This window comes from Bombina bombina, chromosome 4 (genome assembly GCF_027579735.1).
Source record: "Bombina bombina isolate aBomBom1 chromosome 4, aBomBom1.pri, whole genome shotgun sequence".
Taxonomy (NCBI): domain Eukaryota; kingdom Metazoa; phylum Chordata; class Amphibia; order Anura; family Bombinatoridae; genus Bombina; species Bombina bombina.
Genome location: NC_069502.1, coordinates 480,160,608 through 480,186,671, shown reverse-complemented (window position 1 = coordinate 480,186,671; position 26,064 = coordinate 480,160,608). Strand labels below are relative to the sequence as shown.

The 26,064-nt window shown below is 38.2% G+C and overlaps 1 protein-coding gene across 1 annotated transcript in view; it reads right to left on the bottom strand.

Moving 5' to 3' along the window:
• MCPH1 (microcephalin 1) overlaps positions 1-26,064 on the bottom strand; it is a 1,050,284-nt gene that overhangs the window by 337,040 nt on the left and 687,180 nt on the right. The window contains exon 12 of the mRNA XM_053710372.1: positions 12,935-13,012. Coding sequence (XP_053566347.1) covers positions 12,935-13,012 — 78 coding nt within the window. The remainder of the gene's footprint in view (positions 1-12,934; positions 13,013-26,064) is intronic.

The window sequence follows — 26,064 nt, the reverse complement described above, 5'->3', positions numbered from 1 at the left end:
GGGGGGGTAAAATGAACCACAGCAATGTAGAAAACCATTAAAAACAACCACAGCAGCAGATATATGCGCTATGAACTTATTTCTTGCTTTAGAGGGGAACAGGGAGATAAACGATAGTCTTAACTGCAACAAAGCAAGCAGGTCAGCATTATGTCTCACAAAATTCCCAACATGACTCAACATAGCCTTTAACTAGGAAGCTGCAGTCACCATCTCCAAACATATCACACATGTTTTTAACAGCTGTTCCTTCATGCCCCAAAAAATCAATCTCACTCTGGCAAGCCAGCATGATCACTTTAGTTGGAGCCAAGCAGTAAGCAAATCCCTGCTCTTTTCTCGACTTGACAGAATAATTCTGAGATTTCGGATTAGGCGTTACGGTGTCAAGATTTTGTAAAAGGCAAGACATCTAAGGGTTGTGGAAAAATCTGTAACCTCACTGTTCGCTGCAGACTGAGCAGGCTTTTCAGAGAACACATCAATCAGATCAGAGCTCAGCTGACTAAAATAGTAGCAAGAAGTCTCACTATAAAAAGCAGGTCCTCGGTGACTGCCTTCCTAGTAGAGAGAGCGCCTGCAGTTAGTATTTTCTCACGCGGATCTGTGATAAATGAAGCTATAATGCATAGTCTTAGCTTAGCAATGTTCACAAATTTGGCCAATGAGTTGATTTCTACTGCTTCCCAGCAAGTCCCTTTGAATACTTTGCTGAGGAAGGGGAGTATAAAGGGAGGCAAGAGCTACTGAGCTTAATAGTGATCCTAAGAGTTACAGAATATTGAAGCTGGTAATTAAGATAAAAACTGGAGCAATTTGTGCAAATATTAACTGCAAAGCAGTTATTGTAAATCTATTGATTCCACTCTAATCCAGTGAAATATAACAAATTACCAAAAGCTCATATTCAGCAGGCAATGCAAAAACATAATTTATGCTTACCTGATAAATGTATTTCTTTCCGGATATGGTGAGTCAACGGAATCATCAATTACTAGTGGGAATATCACTCCTGGCCAGCAGGAGGAGGCAAAGAGCACTATAGCAAAGCTGCTATATATGTCACTTCCCTTACCCATAATCCCCATTCATTCGGCCGAAGGAAAAATGGAAAAAGATGATAACACAAAAGTGTAGAGGTGCCTGAGGTTTTAGAAAAAAATAACTGTCTTAAATAAAGGGTGGGCTGTGGACTCACCATATCCAGAAATAAATAAATTTATCAGGTAAGCATAAATTAGGTTTTCTTTCCTAAAATATGGTGAGTCCACGGAATCATCAATTAATAGCGGGAATCAATACAGATGATAAGGGAGGAACAAGACAGGTAGACCTAAACAGAAGGGACCACTGCCTGACGAACCCTTCTCTCAAAAGAAGCCTCAGCTGAGGCAAAAGTATCAAATTTATAAAACTTTGAAGAAGTATGCAAAGAGGACCAAGTTGCAGCCTTGCAAATCTGTTCCACAGAAGCTTCATTTTTAAATGCCCAGGAAGAAGAAACAACCCTCGTGAAATAAGCAGTGATTCTCTCAGGAGGTTGCTGTCCAGCAGTCTCATAGACATCACAAAGAAGAGGTAGAGTCCCAGGTAGATGAAATAAAAGCAATCCTTTATTGATTTCGTTAAAAAGAAAATTCATGTGAGACGCAGCTCACTCGGTCACAACATCAGCCTAAGTGAAGGAGTAGAAAGAGCGTAGCACCAGTGGCTTACATGTTTCGGCTAAACGCCGTAATCATAGCCTAAGGTGCTATGTCTCTAAGATGGTTAAGACAGGTAAAAGGCAATCTAATTGGCTAAAACACTAAAAGGTATAATTAAAAGAAACGCCCTTTTCTAACACACCTTGGTTACACAATAAAGTTAACCCTATGTATGCCTTATATATATCAAATGCAGAATATATTACAGCAAGAATCCATTAGAGAATATAAGTTCAGGTGGAATGTAATAAGAGAAGAGAAAAGAAAAGAAAAAGAAAAAGAAGAAGAAGTTAAAGAAACAGAGATGAGAAATGGAAATAATAAAAAAGGAAGAGAAAATAGTGAAGAAACAGCAATGAAAAAACATGTAGAAACAAGTAGAAATTCTAGCACACGGATAATAAAGCTCTGGAAATTTTCAGTATAATCTGTATAGTTAGCTAAAAAGAACTTTATAGCCTTAATGCCTTCTGAGTGGGGTATAGATGAGTACAAGGAGACTGCATCTATTGTAACCCACATAAAGTTATCTTTCCACTTTAGATTTGACAGTAAATTAATAATGTGTTTTGTGTCCTTAGTGTAGGAGAGTAAAGTATTCACTAAAGGTTGCAGAATAATGTCTAGCCAAGATGAGAATCTTTCTAATAGGGAATCTACCCCACTAACAATGGGGCGTCCCTTGACATCGATTAAAGATTTATGAACTTTTGGAAATAGATGGAACATGGGTGTTTTAGGATGTTGTACATACAGAAATGAAGCAGTCTGTTCATTCAGAAACCCATGTTGTACATTATAATTATATTCATTTACTTTCTAATCTCGTTTAATCACTACATGTAACAGGTAGACTGATACATTAACATGAGGTACTGTGTTTGTGGCTTGGACTTGTTGTTATATTAATATCGCTTTTCTATGCTAGTTTAGTTATCATATTCATTTAAGCTATTGCAAACTGTATATTTCAGCTTGCTATAAACATTAATATAGGTCCATACCTTTATTTATATATTACACTGTCCCATTACCTAAGTTAATAATGTGATTTATTGCTCTGATATATTGCTTTTTCTTTTATTGTTTTTTCATTGCTGTTTCTTCACTATTTTCTCTTCCTTTTTTATTATTTCCATTTCTCATCTCTGTTTCTTTATCTTCTTCTTTTTCTTTTCTTTTCTCTTCTCTTATTACATTCCACCTGAACTTATATTCTCTAATGGATTCTTGCTGTAATATATTCTGTATTTGATATATATAAGGCATACATAGGGTTAACTTTATTGTGTAACCAAGGTGTGTTAGAAAAGGGCGTTTCTTTTAATTATACCTTTTAGTGTTTTAGCCAATTAGATTGCCTTTTACCTGTCTTAACCATCTTAGAGACATAGCACCTTAGGCTATGATTATGGCGTTTAGCCGAAACATGTAAGCCACTGGTGCTACGCTCTTTCTACTCCTTCACTTAGGCTGATGTTGTGACCGAGTGAGCTGCGTCTCACAAGAATTTTCTTTTTAACGAAATCAATAAAGGATTGCTTTTATTTCATCTACCTGGGACTCTACCTCTTCTTTGTGATGTCTTTGACCAGCATTTGAGTCCAGGATACCTACTCCTATTCTACTGCCGGACCGGGTGAACACACTGACCGCTCACACACCCCCTTTTCCTACGTCACGCGGTGACGCGTACAGAGCTGCAGATCGGGTTTTGCGAGAGGCGGAAGGAAGAGAAGTCGGCAGACACGCTGCTATCGGATATTGTTCCGTTTTTGCAGGACTTTCTCACTTCGGTGCTACAGGTACACCTCTCTTTTTGGCTCATATTACTACTGTTTGGGGGTGTTTGTGTCATATTAAGTCCCGGTGCCAGGCTTGGCTTTCTTTACCCACACACAAACTTAAGTGTCAACCATTTTTTCTCCTTGCTTACAGCAGTCTCATAGGCCAAACAAATAATACTCCTTAGCCAAAGAGAAAGAGAAGTAGCCATAGCTTTCTAAACCCTTGCACTTCCCAGAAAAAGAAACAAAGCAGAAGACTGACGAAAGTCCTTAGTCACCTGAAGATAAAACTTCAAAGCACACACAACATCTAGGTTGTACAACAAACACTCCTTAGGAGAAGGAGGATTAGAACACAAAAAAGGAAGCACTATCTCCAAATTAATATTCTTGCTAGAAACAACCTTAGGTAGGAAACCAAATTTAGTACGTAGAACCACCTTATCAGAATGAAAAATAATTTAAGGAGAATCAAACTGCAGAGCCGAGAGTCCTGAAACTCTCCAAGCAGAAGAAATAGCAACAAGAAACAAAACCTTCCAATATAACATCTTAATATCTAAGGAATGCATAGGTTCAAACAGAGCCCGCTGTAAAACTCTAAGAACAAGGTTAAGACTCTAGGGAGGAGTAACGGGCTTAAACACAGGCCTGATCCTAACCAAGGCCTGACAAAAAGATTGCACGTCTGGCGCATCCACCAAACGCTTATAAAAATATAAAATAGACAACGCAGAAATCTGACCTTTTAGAGTACTAGCTGACAAACCCTAAAAAATCCTAGGAATCCTAACTCTACTCTAAGAGTAGCCTCTGGATTCACACCAATACAGATATTTACGCCATATCTTATAGTAAATCTTTCTTGTCACAGGCTTACAAGCCTGAAACATGGTCTCAATGACCGAATCTGAAAACTCACGCTTAGAAAAAATCAAGCGTTCAATCTCCAAGCAGTCAGCTTCAGAGAAACGAGATTCGGATGAAGAAAAGGACCCTGAAGTAGAAGGTCCTTCCTCAGAGGGAGTCTCCACGGAGGTAGAGACAACATTTCCACTAGATCTGCATATCAGATCCTGTGAGGTGACGCCGGCGCTATGAGAATCACCGATGCCCTCTCCTGCTTGATCCGAGCAATGACTCTTGGCAGGAGAGCGAACGGAGGAAATATGTAAGCTAGACGGAAATTTCAAGGGAGCATTTTCCAGAGAAGCCATGAGATCCAGTTCTGGCTACCCCGAATTGAGGGGGGTATCAAAACATAAGCTACAGGTAAGCTACAGGTAACATCCTGCACAGCCTCTTGATCCATAATACAAAACGCTACATAATACAAAAAAAAACCCTCTTTTTATCTTTTAACAAAGGATATACTACAAAACAAAAAAAGTTCATAAATAAATGTTCCTTTTAAATTTACCAAATCAAGAAAAACATACCCCAGGAAACACTCTGCACCTCAGCAGAATTACTGAGGTACCCTACCTGTCCTGCAACCTGCAGCAAACTGAGGAAAAAAATCCGGATTCCAGAGAAGCAAAAACAGCAAGAAGCCTTCTAAACAGCAGAGCCGTCTGAAATAAGTGCACCTCACTCTACAGGAAGTTAAAGGGACAGTCAACACCAGAATTTTTGTTGTTTTAAAAGATAGATAATCCCTTAATTACCCATTCCCCAGTTTTGCATAACCAACACAGTTATATTAATATACTTTTTACCTCTGTGATTATCTTGTATCTAAGCATCTTATGGCAGCCCCCTGATCACATGACATTTTATTTATTATCTATTGACTTTCATTTTAGCCAATTAGTGCAGTGTCTGCCACAATCCACGGGCATGCTCACAATGTTATCTATAGGGTTTACCTGAACTAGCTCTCCCCTGCTGTGAAAAGCAAATACAAAGCATGTGATTAGAGGCGGCCTTCAAGGGCTTAGAAATTATCATATGAGCCTTCCTAGGTCTAGCTTTCAACTAAGAATACCTAAAGAACAAAGCAAAATTGGTGATAAAAGTAAATTGGAAAGTTGTTTAAAATTGCATGCCCTATTTGAAACATGAAAGTTTTTTTGGACTTGACTGTCCCTTTAAGAGAAGCGCCAAAAAACCCTCTGACATCAAAGAATCAGAACCTCCCTAAAAGGGGCGGTCCTGGAGCTGACAAAAAAGCCATTTTTTTTTTTTTAAAAACAACTTTCTTGAAAACAGGCTTAAAAACAAACAATAAGACCCCCAATAAAAGTACATAATCTGTTACTAAAAACGGATCCTCACTGAGCCATCAATAAAATAAATAACTCCTCACAATAACATTGCCTGTAAAAACTGCCATAAAAACCTGCACCGACAGGAATAATAAAAAACGTCCCCCTGCAGCGTTTCAGCTGAATAAGTGCCAATTTTTTCCCTGCTTACATAGAAAAATGAAACTGGCACTTACCTTAACATTAATCTGTCTGGCAGCAGGACAGCTCATCTGGTTTGAGAGGATGCGTTCCCTCACGTGGACCTGTGGAAATACAGAAAGACTGAGTAAACTTAGGCTAAAATAGGGCAGCAAAATGTTTTGGGAAAACTCAGTGAAGATTGTATCCCACAAGTTCCCAATTGCTCAAAAGCCACCACTGCCCTACTGAAGAGACTGACATGGGCTAAGGCTAGACCTTTTATAGAGATCAGAGAAAACCTATTCTGCTTTTAAAATAAAAAAATCTTGAATGTAGCTCAGACACCAAAATTCACCTCCACCTGCACCGCAGGCAAAGAGAATGACTAGGGATTATGGGTAAGGGAAGTGACATAAATAGCAGCTTTGCTGTAGTGCTCTTTGCCTCCTGCTGCTGGACAGGAGTGATATTCCCACTAGTAATTGATGATTCCGTGGACTCACCATATCTTAGGAAAGAAACAAAACTTCTGGCTCCTAATTTTAAGCACATCTACCATGTGCTCTCAACTCATCATCAGTCACTCTCCTACTCTTATATACACCCACCTGGCTCTCTTCCACCCATAGGCGCATGCCACCCAGGCTCTCTCAATCACCCTTACACACAATCCCTAGGCACACTCTAAACATTGTGTACAACCCCACAATCCCTAGATATGTGCAGATGCTCTTTCTATCCCCCATACCTATTCTTAGACATTCCAAGAAGCACTCATCCACTCCTGAGCACAACCCCCTCCCCCATCACTCTCCTAGGTTCAAGCATAACTAAAAGGCACACTTAACTGATTTCTGAAGTATTTTCCTGTACTAAGCCTTCTTGAGGAACTTTATATTCCCTTAGGTCTAGACCTTTAGGAACATTTTATTATATTGGTTTTAGGGCTTTTTAAGGCCTGATAAATATATTATTTTTTAAAATCAGTAATGAAAACAGCAAGCTTTTGCAGACCTTTAAAGGGCTACTTATTTATGGGTTGTGTATATATAGAAGTTTGGAAATAATCTGTTCTTAAAGGTAAATTGCAAAAATATGGGAAAAACACACATTGTACATATGAAATTACACTTAAATGCGTAGAGAAAGATGAATTTGTGCCACAAAATAATAATAAAAAAATATAATAATTAAAAAAGTATATATATATATATATATATATATATATATATATATATATATATATATATATATATATATATATATATATATATATATATATTAGGGCTGCACGATTAATCACATGATGCAATTTCAAATCGCTGCAATATGAAACCACGAGGGTATGCAATTTTTTTTTGTTTTTTTTTGGAGGCAGAAGAGTAAGTGGGATCCTGCGACATACACAACCCGCGTGTTTACAGCATTGTGCATGATTTTGATAGTCAGTATTTTTTAAGTGATGCCATGCAGTTTTGTTAGCACATGCTATGCACTCGTTTATAGTCTGACTCCCTCTGGTGATTACCACCTTTATGCCATAGATTGTGTCATGAGCTCAGTCACAGCAGGAAACGTCTGCTGTAGCTTCCACGCTATAATTGAGTCAGGCTCAGTCAGCTCAGTTACAGCGATAGTCTCTGTCAGTGCCCTATGACAGGCCATGCCTCCTGGACGGAGCCACTAGCTTTGCCTGCGGAAGCAGAGACTTGTTACTGACTGAGGGGGTGGAGTCTCGAATCAGTGATGGACTCCCCACAGGGGGCCACTATTTTTACTATTTTGCTTTTGGGAGCAACCTGCTAAAAGAGCGGATCCTTCTCAGCAACCCCTCGGCTTCCTTCTACTCCGTAGCCAAGCTGTAGTTACTTTGTACATGCTGATAGTGAGGCCAGCATGTGCTTGATGCATTAGAATGAGCTAGAGGTGGTTTGTTGCAACAACGCTTTAAATGGTATCATTGGCTTATTATATCAAGTTCTATTACTTTGCATTGCAGTGGTCTAAATAATTTGCTCATTCACACTTTTTTATTTTTACTATACAAAAGTCATCAGAGGCTCAATACAGTATTCTCCTTCTGTATTATGCATATATTTCCCAGGGTTATTCATTTCCCTGGCCCTTTCATAACCAGCTTGCACAAAACCTTAGTCACTTGCATATAGAACTGACAATAATGCTATAACAATCTAAAAGGGATTTTAAACTCAGCATTTAATTAGAGAAAAATAAAACATTGCAGTATGCATTGTTTGCTTTTCCTGTACCTAGGAAATTGTACTTGTTCTGTTCCCCAATAGGGTGGTTCTATTATACTGTAAATGTACCAAATAACTCTTATATATACACTGCAGTGCACTGAGCATATATGCTTGTCATTTTTTTAAAATGCTTTGTGACTTCAGCTTTAATACCTGGGTGCTTATTTGCTCACCATCCTAATGATATCTCTGTCAGAAACATTGGTGGGAGGTAAGTTGTACTACCCTCCATACTGAAAATAAGGGATGGACAGTGTGCTTTTACATCTACACTTTACAGGTTGTGTGTTATGTTAGATACAAAACCTGATTTATTGTTTCCTGCATTCACTCTTTTGTCACTGTTTTCATTGTCCCTCCACTTTAGTTTGGCTCCTCTGCTTTGTTTTGAACATACAACATGTAAAATGTTCTGCCATCTCTGTGCACTAATCTCATTATTATGTTTGTCTTATGCACTTTTAGGCCCTTCCCACTGTCACCTATTTAGTTTAGTCTCTATGTTCATTTAAATAGGCCTACATTTGTGTGCTTGTTACTGTACTTTAAGATTCTTTTATTTGTTTAATGCATTAAAATTTATGTTTAACATTTTTTTTTTAAATTGCGATTAGAATCGCAATATATTTCATGACTAAAATCACGATATTCATTTTATCTCATATTGCACAGCCCTTATATATATATATATATATATATATATATATATATATATATATATACATATATACACACACAGGGGTTGAAAAACCCAGTTGTCCAGTGGTCCTGGACGACCTTGAAATTTCTTGGGACGACTTAGAAAAATGGTCTTTTATTTTTCAACATGTATCTGTCATATAAACTTTAATTTTTATAAAGATTACTGTTTTCTTAAAATATAAAAATCCACATCATGTAGAAAGTGCCTTAAAAACAGAAGATTCCCCCATAACCTTTTGTAGGCTAAGCTATGTTGATTTTTTTTTATATACTGGCATTAAAAATTATGTAATAAACAAACCAGGATATATACCCCTTTTATATAAAAGGAAAAAACTGTTAAGTAGTTGCAACTGCTGTTGCTTATAATCCAGCTGGAACTTATGATCCCAAATATGCAATCTTCATGCTATAATTGGTTGTCTGCACAACAGCTTAATTCTGTCCCCAAACACTGTGTGTCTCCCACACACTAACAATGATCCTAAGAAAAAGCAGTCAAACCCCAGTCCATAGAGAGTGAGATAAATAAGTATATCAAGGACACACACTGAGACGTCCAATGCTCACCTCTCCTCCTCAGGGTAGACCGCAGTGATTGGTGACCTTCTAGCTCCTGTAAAGTGTGCAAATCTTCCTCCCAGCTGATCCGTGCTCTTCTAGACTCCACCCCAGTGTCAGGCAAGGATACTCCAAAGTAAATAATGAAAACCATGGAGTCCGTTTTAATAAAAACAATTTGTTTATTTCCTTTGCATTAAAAATCTCTCAACAGCGTTTCCATCCGACACACCAATCCCAATAGCATCCGGATTGTGCCGGCAGTGTCACAGGCCAGCTAACGCATTTCGGTCAATGGCCTTAGTCATAGCTGTATGACCTGCCTATCCAGATTAAAACATATATCACACGCCTGACCCTGTGATAGGTTAAAAACTTAATGACGCTGTCGGCCCAGCCCCTTTTCCTTGTCATCATCATATAAACAAACAGAAAAATATCTGTTTATTTGTACAGGTCCAAATACACTTTCTTAGATAAGCGGATCTATGTGTTTCATTTATAAACGGCCTGGTTAAATGTTGTATAATGATATTACGAACTGAATTGAAATTGTTATGTTCCTAATGTGCAATTAACAATGAATGTGATCATGTAAGTACACTCTGTGGATAAATGTAACCAGTCCGTTTATAAATGAAACACATAGATCCGCTTATCTAAGAAAGTGTATTTGGATCTGTACAAATAAGTGGATATTTAACTGTTTGTTTATATGATGATGACAAGGAAAAGGGGCTGGGCCGACAGCGTCATTAAGTTTTTAACCTATAACAGGGACAGCCGTGTGATATATGTTTTAGTCCGAATAGGCAGGTAATACAGCTATGACTAAGGCCATTGGTCAAAACGCGTCAGCTGGCCTGTGACACTGCCGGCACAATACGGATGCTATTGAGATTGGTGTGTAGAATGGAAACGCTGTTGAGCAATTTTTAATGCAAAGGAAATAAACAAATTGTTTTTATTTGAACGGACTCCCCGGTTTTCATTATTTACATTGGAACAAAAATGATGTGCCAGCAAAACATATATATATATATATATATATATATATATATATATATATATATATATATATATATATATATATATATATATATATATATATATATTTAATTATGTAAAAATAAATAATTCCCTGTAATATTTTAAATAAACATTAAAATTATTGCACAGCTACTCCACTCTGGGTGAATGATAAGCAAGTCAGTCAAGATGGGTGGTATAATGGTAAAGTAAATGCTCAGCATTTGTGCACACTTTATAAGAAGTGATCAACAGAAAATATTAAGGGCATAGTATGTATATCTATTTTTATACAGCATAAGCTACAATTTATTAAACATATTTACATTTATATGCTGCTGGAACAATTTAAAATTATGATGCACTGTGGAGATGGCAGAGGCTATCATATTTACTTATTCCTACTTTTCTTATTTATCATTCTCCTTGTCCTGCTGTAGCATAGGCTATGTAAAAAAAAAACTAAAATGCAAAGGTATGGCAATTAGTGCCTTTAAGAAGTAGGGGTGCTACACTAATAAATATGTCACCTCCATAGTAACGGCAACACAATTCTGTGTAAGAGAGTTTGTGTGTGTTAGTGAGAATATGAGAGAGTGAGCAAAAGGATGTGTGTGTGAGAGAGAGAGAAAGTGAGAATATATGTGAGAGAAACTGTGTGACAGAGTGTTTAAAAGTGTGTGTCTTATTTGTAAAAGTGTGTGAGAGTCTTATTTGTAAAAGTATGTGAGAGTTAGTTTGTGTGAGTGTGTAAGAGATAGTTCGCGTGAGAGAATTTGTGTGTGTGAGAGTGTTGTGTGTATCTGTGATTGTGTGCGTATATATCTGAGTGTGTATACTGTATATCCCTGGCTATATACTGTATGTATGTGTGCAATTATTCCTGCCTCAGCTTGCTGCCATGTCAAAAAGAATATTTTCTTTTTAGGTATGAGAATAAGTTTAAAATATTTATTAGAATATAATTATATACAAAAAGTGTATCATTCATAATACAAATGTATATTAGAAGCGTATAACGGCGTAATACAAGTTTAATTATGCCATTGTGAAAATTTGGAGTTGAAAAAGTGGATCCACAAAGAAATTTCATGGGACCACTAACTCTTGGCCAACTTTTTCAACCCCTGTGTGTGTGTATATATATATATATATATATATATATATATATATATATATATATAGATATACGGTGTACAAGTAAATCTACAGAAAGGAAGGTCATGTGGATACAAAGCAGAATTATTATTAAAATATGCCTATCCTCCAGTGGTAGAAAAAATCCTCAAATCCCTGGCACAAATGGGGTTAATCAGTGGGTAGGACATAACCCCCAATGCCTTAGAACACACCTGTCAAAAAAGGAACTATAAAAACAAAACAACAAACAAGTACTTAAGCAATTTTTCAATAAAGTAACTAGGTGTTAAATTACAATTGGTACCCACCTCCTAGATTAATATAAGAATTCAACTTAAAATGAGAGCCAAACATAACACCACAACTACACTTTGTTGGATTGGAGGGCCACTAGAGTACAAATTGGTTATGGCCTGGTCCAGTTCGTAAAAAAACCCCAAAAAAACATAGTGATGCACTGTGAGAGTAGACTCTTGTTACACCTACTACGGATACCTGATTGTAATAAAGGGACATAGTGGTTAACTATTGCCCAACAACTTATAAGATTTAACTTTAGCAAAATATTAACAGATTATATAGCCAAACAAGAATTATTTATGACATTGAAATTGTAAAGACCTTTTTCCCACATTCTTTAAAATATAGTTATTCCAAGATATTTTTAATAAATGCGTTGCTTGAATTTTTGGGTACTGGAGAATCAAGCCATGTAAATATCAAGCTAAAGTACTTGTAGAGAATATGTTTCTAGTACACAATATCAAAATAATGAAAAGCCGTTCACAGTTTTAGTTTAGATGGTTAAAATAAAAGTGTCTGCACAAAACCAAAAAGCTGTTGGTGAGAAGATCTGTCCAAGAATATATACAGTGCATATAAAAAGGTAAGTGAACAACCGTGGGCATTTAAAAGAAACAGAACATTAACAAATAGAAACAAATAAAAACAGGTAATACACATAATTAAAAACACTTGGAATACAAGTTACATACACAATTAAAAACGAATGAAAGTTCCATGAAATGACTATGCTACGTGCTGTAGAAATGCTACAACCATGTTTTGAAATTTGACACTGGTTTCTTTCTCTAAAGCAACGCTAAACTAATAAATAGCATTGTAATACATTTATGTATATTTGTGCAAATGAATGGCATTACCATATAGAATACACATTTCATTACTAATATATAAGTGTCATACATTTTCTTTAATTATTGAATTAAGATCTAACATATATTTAAGAAGACAAACTAGATTTAATTTAAATTTTCTAGTTGAACTCCAGAAACTAAAGATTAGAATGAAGTGAAATAAATACCTAATCCTCTGCAGTTAAAGATTTTACTTACGGGAGCTCCAGGAAAATCATCAGAAAGTTCATATGGTTCTTCAGGTAGCCATTGTCCATGCTCTAATGACCAAAGCACCTGAAATATAGAGTAGAATCTATCAATCTTTTAAAAAAATAGCTTTTGTCAGCAGCCTAAAACAGTCTATTATATTTATAATGATTGTTTAATAACTCCTCAAGATATCTATATGTATAGCTCAGAAATCCTTGAGTACATGTAAAATATATCTGTCACCAATGCTGGAAGCCTAGTTGTCGTATCAACTACATTTACACTGTAAAGTGGTGATTTTGCAACTACATCTGAATCAATTTTCCTTTAGTTTAAAAACAAAATTTATTTCTTTTGTGGTGTATCCAGTCCACGAATTCATCCATTACTTGTGGGATATTCTCCTTCCCAACAGGAAGCTGCAAGAGGATCACCCACAGCAGAGCTGTCTATATAGCTCCTCCCCTAACTGCCACCTCCAGTCATTCGACCAAAGACAAGCAAGAGAAAGGAGAAACTATAGGGTGCAGTGGTGACTGTAGTTTAAAAATAAAAAACACCTGCCTTAAAATGACAGGGCGGGCCGTGGACTGGATACACCACAAGAGAAATAAATTTATCAGGTAAGCATACATTTTGTTTTCTCTTGTAAGGTGTATCCAGTCCACGGATTCATTAAATACTTGTGGGATACCAATACCAAAGCTATAGGACACGGATGAAGGGAGGGACAAGGCAGGCGCTTAAACGGAGGGCACCACTGCCTGTAAGACCTTTCTCCCAAAAATAACCTCTGAAGAAGCAAAAGTATCAAATTTGTAGAATTTAGAAAAAGTATGAAGCGAAGACCAAGTCGCCGCCTTACAAATCTGTTCAACAGAAGCCTCATTCTTAAAAGCCCATGTGGAAGCTACCGCTCTAGTGGAATGAGCTGTAATTCTTTCAGGAGGCTGCTGGCCAGCAGTCTCATAAGCTAAGCGGATTATACTTCTTAACCAAAAAGAAAGAGAAGTTGCTGAAGCCTTTTGGCCTTTCCTCTGTCCAGAGTAGACAACAAACAATGCAGATGTTTGACGAAAACCTTTAGTAGCTTGTAAATAAAACTTTAAAGAACGAACCACGTCAAGATTGTGTAAAAGACGTTCTTTCTTTGAAGAAGGATTAGGACACAGTGACGGAACAACAATTTCCTAATTGATATTCTTATTAGATACCACCTTAGGAAGAAACCCAGGTTTGGTACGCAAAACTACCTTATCTGCATGGAAGATCAGATAAGGGGAATCACACGGAACCCCTTGAAGAACTTTAAGAACTAAATTTAAACTCCATGGCGGAGCAACAGGTTTAAACACAGGCTTGATTCTAACTAAAGCCTGACAAAACGCCTGAACGTCTGGAACATCCGCCAGACGCTTGTGCAAAAGAATAGACAGAGCAGAAATCTGTCCCTTTAAGGAACTAGCTGACAATCCCTTCTCCAATCCTTCTTGGAGAAAAGATAATATCCTGGGAATCCTGACTTTACTCCATGAGTAACCCTTGGATTCACACCAATGAAGATATTTACACCATATCTTATGATAAATTTTCCTGGTGACAGGCTTTCGAGCCTGAATTAAGGTATCAATGACCGACTCGGAGAAACCATGTTTTGATAAAATCAAGCGTTCAATCTCCAAGCAGTCAGACGCAGAGAAATTAGATTTGGATGGTTGAAAGGACCCTGAAGTAGAAGGTCCTGCCACAGCGGTAGAGTCCATGGTGGAAGGGATGACATGTCCACCAGATCTGCATACCAAGTCCTGCGTGGCCACGCAGGTGCTATCAAAATCACCGAAGCTCTCTCCTGCTTGATCTTGGCAATCAGACGAGGGAGCAGAGGAAACGGTGGAAACACATAAGCCAGGTTGAAAGACCAAGGCGCTGCTAGAGCATCTATCAGCGCTGCCTTGGGATCCCTGGACCTGGATCCGTAACAAGGAAGCTTGGCGTTCTGACGAGACACCATGAGATCCAGTTCTGGTTTGCCCCAAAGTTGAATCAACTGTGCAAACACCTCCGGATGGAGTTCCCACTCCCCCGGATGAAAAGTCTGTCGACTTAGAAAATCCGCCTCCCAGTTCTCTACTCCTGGGATATGGATAGCTGATAGATGGCAAGAGTGAACCTCTGCCCATAGAATTATTTTTGAAAACTCCAACATTGCTAGGGAACTCCTTGTTCCCCCTTGATGGTTGATGTAAGCTACAGTCGTGATATTGTCCGACTGAAATCTGATGAACCTGACCGCAGCTAGCTGAGACCAAGCCTGAAGAGCATTGAATATCGCTCTTAGTTCCAGAATGTTTATCGGAAGGAGTGTCTCCTCCTGAGTCCACAAGCCCTGAGCTTTCAGGGAGTTCCAGACTGCACCCCAGCCCAGAAGGCTGGCATCTGTCGTTACTATTGTCCAATCTGGCCTGCGGAAGGTCATACCCTTGGACAGATGGACCCGAGATAGCCACCAGAGAAGAGAATCCCTGGTCTCTTGATCCAGATTTAGTAGAGGGGACAAATCTGTGTAATCCCCATTCCACTGACTGAGCATGCAGAGTTGCAGCAGTCAGAGATGTAGGCGGGCAAACGGCACTATGTCCATTGCCGCTACCATTAAGCCGATTACTTCCATACACTGAGTCACTGAAGGGCGAGAAGTAGAATAAAGAACACGGCAGGAATTTAGAAGTTTTGACAACCTGGCCTCTGTCAGGTAAATCTTAATTTCTACAGAATCTATCAGAGTTCCTAGGAAGGAAACTCTTGTGAGAGGGGATAGAGAACTCTTTTCTTCGTTCACTTTCCACCCATGCGACCTCAGGAATGCCAGAACAATGTCTGTATGGGACCTGGCGATTTGAAAATTCAACGCCTGTATTAGAATGTTGTCTAGGTAAGGGGCTACTGCTATACCCCGCGGCCTTAGGACCACTAGGAGTGACCCCAGAACCTTTGTAAAGATTCTTGGTGCCGTAGCTAACCCAAAGGGAAGAGCCACAAACTGGTAATGCCTGTCTAGGAAGGCGAACCTGAGAAACCGATGATAATCTCTGTGTATCGGAATGTGCAGATAAGCATCCTTTAAGTTCACGGTAGTCATATATTGACCCTCCTGGATCATAGGTAGGATGGTTCGAATAGTCTCCATCTTGAAGGATGGGACCCTGAGAAATTTGTTTAGGAACATGAGATCTAAGATTGGTCTGAAGGTTCCCTCTTTCTTGGGAACCACAAACAGATTTGAATAGAAGCCTTGCCCCTGTTCCTCCTTTGGAACTGGGTGGATTACTCCCATAACTAAGAGGTCTTGAACACAATGTAAGAATGCCTCTCTCTTTATCTGGTTTGCAGATAATTGTGAGAGGTGAAATCTTCCTTTTGGGGAAGAAGCTTTGAAGTCCAGAAGATATCCCTGGGACACGATTTCCAACGCCCAGGGATCCTGGACATCTCTTGCCCAAGCCTGGGCGAAGAGAGAAAGTCTGCCCCCTACTAGATCCGTTACCGGATCGGGGGCTGATCTTTCATGCTGTCTTAGAGGCAGCAGCAGGTTTTTTGGCCTGCTTTCCTTTATTCCAAGCCTGGTTAGGTCTCCAGACCGGCTTGGACTGGGCAAAATTTCTCTCTTGTTTTGTATTAGAGGAAGTTGAAGCTGCGCCACTCTTGAAGTTTCGAAAGGCACGAAAAACATAATTTATGTAAGAACTTACCTGATAAATTCATTTCTTTCATATTAGCAAGAGTCCATGAGCTAGTGACGTATGGGATATACATTCCTACCAGGAGGGGCAAAGTTTCCCAAACCTTAAAATGCCTATAAATACACCCCTCACCACACCCACAATTCAGTTTAACGAATAGCCAAGAAGTGGGGTGATAAGAAAAAAGTGCGAAAGCATATAAAATAAGGAATTGGAATAATTGTGCTTTATACAAAAAAATCAAAACCACCACAAAAAAGGGCGGGCCTCATGGACTCTTGCTAATATGAAAGAAATGAATTTATCAGGTAAGTTCTTACATAAATTATGTTTTCTTTCATGTAATTAGCAAGAGTCCATGAGCTAGTGACGTATGGGATAATGATTACCCAAGATGTGGATCTTTCCACACAAGAGTCACTAGAGAGGGAGGGATAAAATAAAGACAGCCAATTCCTGCTGAAAATAATCCACACCCAGAATAAAATTTTAATGAAAAAACATAAGCAGAAGATTCAAACTGAAACCACTGCCTGAAGTACGTTTCTACCAAAAACTGCTTCAGAAGAAGAAAACACATCAAAATGGTAGAATTTAGAAAAAGTATGCAAAGAGGACCAAGTTGCTGTTTTGCAAATCTGATCAACCGAAGCTTCATTCTTAAACGCCCAGGAAGTAGAAACTGACCTAGTAGAATGAGCTGTAATCCTTTGAGGCGGAGTGTTAACCGACTCAACATAGGCATGATGAAATAAAGATTTCAACCAAGATGCCAAAGAAATGGCAGAAGCTTTCTGGTCTTTTCTAGAACCGGAAAAGATGACAAATAGACTAGAAGTCTTTCGGAAAGACTTAGTAGCTTCAACATAATATTACAAAGCTCTAACAGCATCCAAAGAATGCAATGATTTCTCCTTAGAATTCATAGGATTAGGACATAATGAAGGAACCACAATTTCTCTACTAATGTTGTTAGAATTCACAACCTTAGGTAAAAAATTCAAAAGAAGTTCGCAGCACCGCCTTATCCTGATGCAAAATCAGAAAAGGAGACTCACAAAAAAGAGTAGATAATTCAGAGACTCTTCTGGCAGAAGAGATGGCCAAAAGAAACAAAACTTTCCAAGAAAGTAATATAACGACCAAAGAATGCATGGGTTCAAAAGGAGAAGCTTGAAGAGCCCCCAGAACCAAATTCAAACTCCAAAGAGGAGAAATTGACTTAATGACAGGTTTTATACGAACCAAAGCTTGTACAAAACAATGAATATCAGGAAGATTAGCAATCCATCTGTGAAAAAAACAGAAAGAGCAGAGATTTGTCTTTCAAGAAACTTGCGGACAAACCTTTATCTAAACCATCCTGAAGAAATATAAGTCTTCCAGACTCTATAATATATCTCTCTAGATACAGATTTACGAGCCTGTCACATAGTATCAATCACAGAGTCAGAGAAACCTCTTTGACCAAGAATCAAGCGTTCAAACTCCACACCTTAAAATTAAGGTTTTGAGATCCTGATGGAAAAAAAAAACCTTGAGACAGAAAGACTGGTCTTAACGGAAGAGTCCACAGCTGGCAAGAGGCCATCCGGACAAGATCCGCATACCAAAACCTGTGAGGCCATGCTGGAGCTACCAGCAGGACAAACGAGCATTCCTTTAGAATATTAGAGAATACCCTTGGAAGAAGAACTAGAGGCGGAAAGATATAGGCAGGATGACACTTGTAAGGAAGAGATAATGCATCCACTGCCTCCGCCCGAGGATCCCTGGATCCGGACAGATACCAGGGAAGTTTCTTGTTTAGATGAGAAGCCATCAGATCTATTTCTGAGAGTTCCCACATTTGAACAATCTGAGGAAATACCTCTGGGTGAAGACCATTCGCCCAGGTGCAACATTTGGCGACTGAGATAATCCGCTTTCCAATTGTCCATACCTGGGATATGAACCGCAGAGATTAGACAGGAGCTGGATTCCGCCCAAACCAAAATTCGAGATACTTCTTTCATAGCCAGAGGACTGTGAGTCCCTCCTTGATGATTGATGTATGCCACAGTTGTGACATTGTCTATCTGAAAACAAATGAACAACTCTCTCTTCAGAAGAGGCCAAGACTGAAGAGCTCTGAAATTGCACGGAGTTCCAAAATATTGATCGGAAATCTCACCTCCTGAGATTCCCAAACCCCTTGTGCCGTCAGATACCCCCACACAGCTCCCCAACCTGTAAGACTTGCATCTGTTGAGATTATAGTCCAGGTCGGAAGAACAAAGAAGCCCCCTGAACTAAACGATGGTGATCTGCCCACCATGTCAGAGAGTGTCGTATAATCGGTTTAAAGATATTAATTGAGATATCTTTGAGTAATCCCTGCACCATTGGTTCAGCATACAGAGCTGAAGAGGTCGCATGTGAAAACGAGCAAAGGAGATCGCATCTGATGCGGCAGTCCTAAGACCTAAAATTTCCATGCATAAGGCTACCAAAGGGAATGATTGTGACTGAAGGTTTTGACAAGCTGATATCAATGTTAAACTTCTCTTGTCTGACAAGGACAGAGTCATAGACACTGAATCTATTCTAGAAACCTAAAAAGGTTACACTTGTCTGAGGAATCAATGAACTGATTGGAAAATTGATCCTCCAACCATGAACTTGAAGAAACAACACAAGTCGATTCGTATGAGATTCTTCGAAAATGAGAAGACTGAGCAAGTACCCAGATATTGTCCAATAAGGAAATACCAAAAAACCCTGTTCTCTGATTACAGAAAGAAGGGCACTGAGAACCTTTGAAAAAAATTCTTGGAACTGAGGCTAGGCCAAACGGTAGAGCCACAAAACTGGTAATGCTTGTCTAAAAAGAGAATCTCAGACACTAAAAGTGATCTGGATGAATCGGAATATGTAGATACACATCCTGTAAATCTATTGTAGACATATAATGCCCTTGCTAAACAAAAGGCAGGACAGTCCTACAGTAACCATCTTGAATGTTGGTATCCTTACATAACGATTCAATATTGATAGATCCGGAACTGGTCTGAAGGAATTGACCTTCTTTGGTACAATGAAGAGATAAAATAAAACCCCAGCCCCTGTTCCAGAACTGGAACTGGCATAATTACTCCAGCCAACTCTAGATCTGAAACACATTTCAGAAATGCTGAGCCTTTGCTGTGTTAACTGGGACACGGGAAAGAAAAAAATCTCTTAGCAGGAGGCCTTAACTGAAGCCAATTCTGTACCTTTCTGAAACAATGTTCTGAAACCAGAAATTGAGAACGGAATTGATCAAAATTTCTTTGAAGAAAACGTAATCTGCCCCATACCAGCTGAGCTGGAATAAGGTCCGCACCTTCATGGGTACTTAGGAGCTGGCTATAGGTTTTCTAAAAGGCTTGGATATATTCCAAACTGGAAATAGTTTCCAAACTGATACCGCTCCTGAGAATGAAGGATCAGGCTTTTGTTCCTTATTGTGAGGAAAGGAACGAAATTATTATTAGACCTAAATTTACCTTAGATTTTTTATCCTTTGGAAAAAAAGTTCCCTTCCTTCCAGAAACAGTTGAAATAATAATTTATTACCCTGGAAAGAAAGGGAAAGCAAAGTTGACTTAGAAGACATATCAGTATTCCAAGTTTAATCCATAAAGCTTTTCTAGCTAAAATAGCTAGAGACATATACCTGACATCAACTCTAATGATATCAAAAGATGGTATCACCAATAAAATTATTAGCATGTTATAGAATAATAATAATGCTATAAAATTATGATCTGTTACTTGTTGCGCCAAAGCTTCTAACCAAAAAGTTGAAGCTGCAGCAACATCCGCTAAAAATATAGCAAGTCTAAGAAGATTACCTGAACATAAGTAATCTTTTCTTAGAAAGGATTCAATTTTCCTATCTAAAGGATCCTTAAATGAATTACTATCTGCCGTAGGAATAGTAGCACATTTAGCAGGAGTAGAGACAGCCCCATAACCTTAGGGATTTTGTCCCAAAAAAACTCTAATCTGTCAGATGGCACAGGATATAATTGCTTAAACGTTTAGAAGGAGTAAAAGAATTACCCAAATTATTCCATTCCCTGGAAATTACTTCAGAAATAGCATCAGGGAGATTAAACACTTCTGGAATAACTACAGGAGATTTAAAAACCTTATTTAAACGTTTAGATTTAGAATCAAGAGGACCAGAATCCTCTATTTCTAATGCAATTAATACTTCTTTAAATAAAGAACGAATAAATTCCATCTTGAACAAATACAAAGATTTATCAGCATCAACCTCTGAGACAGAAACCTCTGAACCAGAAGAACCATTATCAGTATCAGAATGATGATGTTCATTTAAAAATTCATCTGAAAAAAGAGAAGTTTTAAAAGACTTTTATGTAAACTAGAAGGAGAAATAACAGACATAGCCTTCTTAATGGATTTAAAAAATAAAATCTCTTATGTTTATCAGGAACACTCTGAAAATTAGATGTTGACGGAACAGCAACAGGTAATGTAACAGTACTAAAGGAAATTTTATCTGCATTAATAAGTTTGTCATGACATGCAATACAAACAACAGCTGGAGAAACAGATACCAAAAATTATAGCAGATACACTTAGCTTGGTAGCTCCAGCAGTAGACAGCGATTTTCCTGTAGTATCTTCTGACTCAGATGCAACGTGAGACATCTTGCAATATGTAAGAGAAAAAACAACATATAAAGCAAAATTGATCAAATTCCTTAAATGACAGTTTCAGGAATAGGAAAAAATGCCAAAGAACAAGCTTCTAGCAACCAGAAGCACTGAAAAAATAAGACTTAAATAATGTGGAGACAAAAGCGACGCCCTTATTTTTTAGCGCCAAATAAGACGCCCACATTATTTGGCGCCTAAATGCTTTTGGCGCCAAAAATGACGCCACATCCGGAACGCCGACATTTTTGGTGCAAAATAACGTCAAAAAATGACGCAACTTCCGGCGACACGTATGACGCCGGAAACGGAAAAGAATTTTTGCGCCAAAAAAGTCCGCGCCAAGAATGACGCAATAAAATGAAGCATTTTCAGCCCCCGCGAGCCTAACAGCCCACAGGAAAAAAAGAGTCAAATTTTTGAAGGTAAGAAAAAATGATTAATTCAAATGCATTATCCCAAATATGAAACTGACTGTCTGAAAAATAAGGAAAGTTGAACATTCTGAGTCAAGGCAAATAAATGTTTGAATACATATATTTAGAACTTTATAAACAAAGTGCCCAACCATAGCTTAGAGTGTCACAGAAAATAAGATTTACTTACCCCAGGACACTCATCTACATGTTTGTAGAAAGCCAAACCAGTACTGAAACGAGAATCAGCAGAGGTAATGGTATATATAAGAGTATATCGTCGATCTGAAAAGGGAGGTAAGAGATGAATCTCTACGACCGATAACAGAGAACCTATGAAATAGACCCCGTAGAAGGAGATCACTGCATTCAAATAGGCAATACTCTCCTCACATCCCTCTGACATTCACTGCACGCTGAGAGGAAAACCGGGCTCCAACTTGCTGCGGAGCGCATATCAACGTAGAATCTAGCACAAACTTACTTCACCACCTCCATCGGAGGCAAAGTTTGTAAAACTGAATTGTGGGTGTGGTGAGGGGTGTATTTATAGGCATTTTAAGGTTTGGGAAACTTTGCCCCTCCTGGTAGGAATGTATATCCCATACGTCACTAGCTCATGGACTCTTGCTAATTACATGAAAGAAATTAGGCTGTTTGGTCCTTAATTTGTTGGACCTATCCTGAGGAAGGGCGTGAACCCTTTCCTCCAGTAATATCAGAAATGATCTCCTTCAGTCCAGGCCCGAATAGGGTCTGCCCCTTTAAGGGAATGTTGAGAAGCTTAGACTTTGAAGTAACGTCAGCTGACCAGGATTTAAGCCATAGCGCTCGACGCACCTGAATAGCAAAACCTGAGTTCTTAGCCGTTCGTTTGGTTAAATGAACAACGGCGTCAGAAACAAATGAATTGGCTAGCTTAAGAGCTTTAAGCTTGTCAAGGATATCATCCAATGGGGTTTCTACCTGTAGAGCCTCTTCTAGAGACTCAAACCAGAAGGCCGCAGCAGCAGTGACAGGGGCAATGCATGCAAGGGGCTGGAGAATAAAACTTTGTTAAATAAAATTTTTCTTAAGGTAACCGTCTAATTGTTTGTCCATTGGATCTAGAAAAGCACAACTGTCCTCGATAGGGATAGTTGTACGCTTTGCTAGAGTAGAGACTCCTCCCTCCACCTTAGGGACCGTTTGCCACAAGTCCCGTGTAGCGGCATCTATAGGAAACATTTTTTTAAAAACAGGAGCGGGAGAGAACGGTACACCTGGTCTATCCCATTCCTTAGTAATAATTTCTGAAAACCTCTTAGGTATTGGAAAAACATCAGTGTAAACAGGCACTGCGTAGTATTTATCCAATTTACACAATTTCTCTGGGACTACAATGGCGTCACAGTCATCCAGAGTTGCTAAAACCTCCCTGAGCAACATGCGGAGGTGTTCAAGCTTAAATTTAAATGTAGACATATCAGAATCAGGTTGAAGTGTCTTCCCTGAGTCAGAAAAATCACCCACAGATAGAAGCTCTCCTTCTTCGGCTTCTGCACATTGTGAGGGTATATCTAACATAGCTACTAAAGCGTCAGAGAGCTGTATTTGTTCTGGCCCCAGAGCTGTCTCGCTTTCCTTGTAACCCTGGCAGTTTGGACAATACTTCTGTAAGAGTATGATTCATAACTTCTGCCATGTCTTGTAAAGTATACGCAATGGGCGCGCTAGATGTACTTGGCGCCCCTTGAGCGGGAGTTATAGGCTCTGACACGTGGGGAGAGTTAGTCGGCATAACCTCCCCCTTGTCAATTTTCTCTGGTGATAAATCTTTTAATGCCAGAATATGGTCTTTATAACTTATAGTAAGATCAGTGCATTTGGTACACATTCTAAGAGGGGGTTCCACACTGGCTTCTAAACATAATGAACAAGGAGTTTCCTCTATGTCAGACATGTTTAACAGACTAGTAATGAGACCAGCAAGCTTGGAAAACACTTTAATTAATGTGAAAAAGCAGATTATAAAAAACGGTACTGTGCCTTTAAGGGAAAAAAACAAACACAAAAACTGCAAAACAGTGAAAAAAGCAGTTAACTCTATGAAATTTTTACAGTGTATATAATAGACTAAAATAGCATTGCACCCACTTGCAAATGGATGATTAACCCCTCAGGTTCAAAAACGAAGCAAAAAAACGGTAACAACCGTTAAAACAGTCACAAGCAAACTGCCACAGCTCTACTGTGGCTCCTACCTTCCCATAAAACGACTTTTGTAGGCACAAAAACCCTTTACAGAGGCCCAATATGTGTTGGGACTCCTTCAGGGAAGCTGGATGTCTCAGAATGTAAAAACAACTGCGCAATTAGAGCGCGAAAATAGGCCCCTCCCACCATGCACTCAAAGTCAGAGGGCCTTAAAAAACTATTCCTAGGAGTAAAATAACAGCCATGTGGAAAACTAGGCCCCAAACAAAGATTTATCACCTCAGTAAAAAACGTTCTTTATATAAATGCAAACATTTTACATACTAAGCCATAATAGAAAATAATATGAAAATTACTTTATACTGCAAGCATGATGCCAGTCGTTTATTAAATCAATGCAATCAGGCTTACCTTAACTATATCAGGCACTGTCAGCATTTTCAAGTTCTTATCATCCTCTAGAAAATAATATACTGAACATACCTCAGGGCAGTCAATTCTGCAGGCCGTTCTCCCAGCTGAAGTTTCCTCATACTCTTCAGTTATGTGTGAGAACAGCAGTGGACCTTAGTTACAACCTGCTAAGATCATCAAAAACCTCAGGCAAATTCTTCTTCTAATTTCTGCCTGAGGTAAAAAACAGTACAACGCTGGCACCGTTTAAAAATAACAAACTTTTGATTGAAGATAAACTACACTAATTCACCACATCTCTCTAGCTACTTCCCTTGTCGAGAGCTGCGAGAGAATGACTAGAGGTGGCAGTTAGGGGAGGAGCTATATAGACAGCTCTGCTGTGGGTGATCCTCTTGCAGCTTCCTGTTGGGAAGGAGAATATCCCACAAGTAATGGATGAATCAGTGGACTGGATACACATTACAAGAGAAATAACAACCTATTCAAAAATGTATATTTCTCTGAAAAAGACTTTACCTATATGTTTATTAAATCCACTGATACATCTTAAGGTTTCTTCATATTAACACAGCACCACTTCACTAATCACCTTATATGTGGTCGTCACATAATTTTTGACTTTCTGGAATATGATATTTTAGGAACAGATCTAACAAAATGTAAAATGTAAAGTGGTATTAGTATATCTTTTTATTCTGCTGCCAATAGTTGCAAAATTATGGACGATACAATTTTCTGGAACCATTGCACAAGCAAGCAAACCAGTACAAGAGAGAGGATTGGGCCAACCTAGCTGACCCAAATTTTATTTTTTGATATTACATTGAATTATTTATAAATAGCTCACTGGTTAATAAAAGTTAAAGAATTGCACTATATATATATGTGTGTGTATCTCTGTGTTTCTATATGTAATTCATGTATATACATAAATATAAACACATGTCTATACATATATAAACTTTGGAGCCCTTTCCACTCAAATACCTTTAAACATAACAATTCATTTTTTTTAAATAATTTATAATGTTTTTACTGTAAATATTTTACATCCCAATGTTCTTCACATAGAAGAAAATGTTCTTTGTATTTTTATATATATTCCTATATATATATTTGTAAATATCTATACCTGTATATATTCATAGATATATAGGTGTAAATATATATTTTACAAAAAATAATAATATATTTATATTTAAAAATTATTCTATGTGAAGAACATTGGAATGTAAAATACGCATAACTACCTTGTGGGTTTAGCGCTGTGTCAGGTTAGCATGCAAGCAATAAGATTTAGTTGGTTTTTTTTAAAGTGTGCTCCATTGAAGTTATTGGGAGAAGTTAACATGGTTGCGATATCAGAAGTAATGAAGTTAGTTAATTTACTTTCAACTTGTAACACGTGTGATACCCCACCCGCGTTAAAAGTTTACTTTGAGCAGTGTTTGAGTGGAGAAAAAATAGTGTGCCACTTTTAATCTGGCCCTGAATTGGTAAACAAAATTAATAATATATGTGAAAGTACAAACATACAAATAAATAAAACCACTGCAAAATAACTATCTACTGCAGCTGATATTCATTATTATTACAGTATCCCTTTAATGATATATTTAAAGGTAAATTAAAACAAATTGATGTAATATCTTTACTT